At 38.5% G+C, this 2500-nt stretch overlaps 1 protein-coding gene across 1 annotated transcript in view; it reads right to left on the bottom strand.

Annotated features, from left to right (window-relative positions):
- LOC138037041 (uncharacterized) overlaps positions 1-2500 on the bottom strand; it is a 20892-nt gene that overhangs the window by 8202 nt on the left and 10190 nt on the right. Inside the window, exon 2 of the mRNA XM_068883052.1 lies at positions 2109-2242. Within this exon, the coding sequence (XP_068739153.1) occupies positions 2109-2242 (134 nt within the window). The remainder of the gene's footprint in view (positions 1-2108; positions 2243-2500) is intronic.

Here is a 2500-nt window from a genome sequence, read left to right as displayed (position 1 = left end):
CATTTTAAAACATGAAAAACCCGTTTGTACAGGGCTAAGTGGAAATAAAGAAAAGTTAAAACTTGTTTGACTATGTAAAAACGGGTTTAAGTTGCCCTTCATTTAACATCCAATGTAAAATTTTGTATAAAAAAATTTTGGTCGAATTAGATAATTCCGTGGGATGCCTGTGGCTTCACTGTGAAAATCGACTCAAGTTTCTTAATTTTCTTCTTCCTGTTTTTTCGTCTTCGTAGTCACAAAGAGCAGTGTATTTTATATTTCCTGTATTCCACGGTAAATGCTTGTAGTATGAGAACTTATACCGCGATTTGAACACGGAGACAACGAGATTTCTTTGCGCCATCAAGGCGATTCGTGAGATGCTGAAGTTTGCATATATGAAAGCCATATATTTGAACTGCGATGAATCAAGTCAAGAGCAGATTAAAGCCTTTCAGTTTCACCTCGGCTACTCGGTTATTTCTCATTATTTATTCACTCGTTAATTTAGCTTTTCGTGCACGAGGCTTGTGAGTCTAATTAGCACACAAAGGAAGAAATATTTTTTTGGCTGCCATGCATTTAAGCCGCGGTTACACGAGCGATTTTTGTCTCGCGCCGGTGATGCGATATTTTTAAGATTTTGTCGCGTCGCCTGCGCGCCAGGGTGGCTACCAGCTTGTGACAAATTTTGGCGACAAATTGAAGGCCGCGCGAATCGCATACTTCAAGAGACCTGTGCACTATAAACAGACATTCATACTTTAATTTCATCGGTTAAATACTTTTTAGTCTCGTCGCAAGCGCGGGCAAAAAGTTGCAGGGTGGCTACACGGGCAACTATCTATGCGATTTTGTCGCGAAAGTTTCAACTCGGGCGACCTTTTTCTTGCGATTTTTTCACCTGTCGCGTCGCCAGTTCAAGGGTGGCTACACGTGTGATTTTCATATCTCGCGCTGGCGCGAATAATAATAACAACAGAGAGCTTGCATTTGAACTTAGAGAGCGAAGACCTGGTTTCAAAGTCAGAGTTGTGCCTCTTTTGATCAGTGCACTCGGTGGAGGTATACACCTGTACAGGTAAAAGAGACAATAAAGGAACTGGAAAATATTTTTGAAACAAACAACTGCCGAGATGCAGAAGACAATTTTTATATAATGGACAGTGAGACAATAATCCGAAAAGTGTTATCAGGGTCCAGAGTGACATCGAGTAAAATTCATGAGGAAAACGAAGTTGTGAAAGGGGCCAACAAAATTCTTAGTGGTCCCTCAATTAGCCTCTAATGTTTGAATTTGAAATAAAGCTATATTCTTTACATCATAAAAATAAAAATAAAAATAAAAATAATAATAATAATAATAATAATAATATTTTACTGCAAATCAGTCCATCCAAGTTTCAGAGCTATTTAAGAGCATGCCATTCTCATTGTGTACTTTTGTTACTTTTTTTTTTTGAGAACGTGACATTATTTATCGCATCTTTTTAGATAATTAAACCGGCTTTATTTTATTACTGAAATTGTTGCTGCGACTCCACATTCAATCAACAATATATAGTTTCAAGCATAAATTGTCATCTGCCATCTCAAGGAAAATGTCAAACCGTCAGATTACATATGTGCTAATTTGAAAAAAAAAATGGTGAAAATTCACCTCTGGTCTAATAAATTCCTAAATTCCTAGGACTCCAAACAAGGCAGAGCAGAAATCATTTTCAGTGATGAATTCCGGTCGAAATGTCACTCAATCAATGTCATTGACAACAGGCCTCCTAGGACCACAATCACCCTGACTAGGAGGATCCCCACGTGAGGTGCTCGTCCCTTGAATGCAGCAACTCATACTTTTTAGGGTTTTAGAAGCCATTTGTGAAGCTCTTAAGATTCGCTTAGTTTTCAAAGCATGAAAACACAGAATACTTGCGAAATTTTCATGCCTTGTTTGACGTCTTTGAAGATAATTAGTAGAGTGTTTTTTTTTTCTAGAAACGGACGAAGTTTAGTGAGAGTGGCGGTATATGGTCTCCAAAACAAGCTGTAATAACGCTACAGATAAGACTAACTTCCTTAACATTCAATGGAGATCCTGTTGGTGTATGATGTTTAACTTCTATCCATACCTCCATTGCTACACGCAAAGAACTGGAGCTGCACTCTGTGAAGTTTCTTGGGGTAATTTTTTTCTCGATTTCGTCAAAGTTGCCTTTGTCTACGATATCCATCATTTCTTTCTCATATGCAATTTTCTTTAATTCTGCGAAAGCAGAAGAACATGTTAAGATTAACACCTGTTTTCAACATAAGCCTCATGTCTAATGGAGAAAGGGTCCACCAATCAGTTCCCAATTCATACGATAAGTATTAGTTTTCTGGTAAAACAATTTGGTTCCCAAGTCTTCAGATCATGGTAAAGGCCGGGACACACTAGGCGACAAGTCGCAGCGACACGTCTCTGCGACAAATTGCTCCATGTGTACTACTTGCAAAACAAATGGCTGCGACAAGACGCCTG

Source organism: Montipora capricornis, chromosome 2, assembly GCF_036669925.1.
Source record: "Montipora capricornis isolate CH-2021 chromosome 2, ASM3666992v2, whole genome shotgun sequence".
NCBI lineage: Eukaryota > Metazoa > Cnidaria > Anthozoa > Scleractinia > Acroporidae > Montipora > Montipora capricornis.
This window is presented reverse-complemented; position numbering and strand designations above follow the sequence as displayed.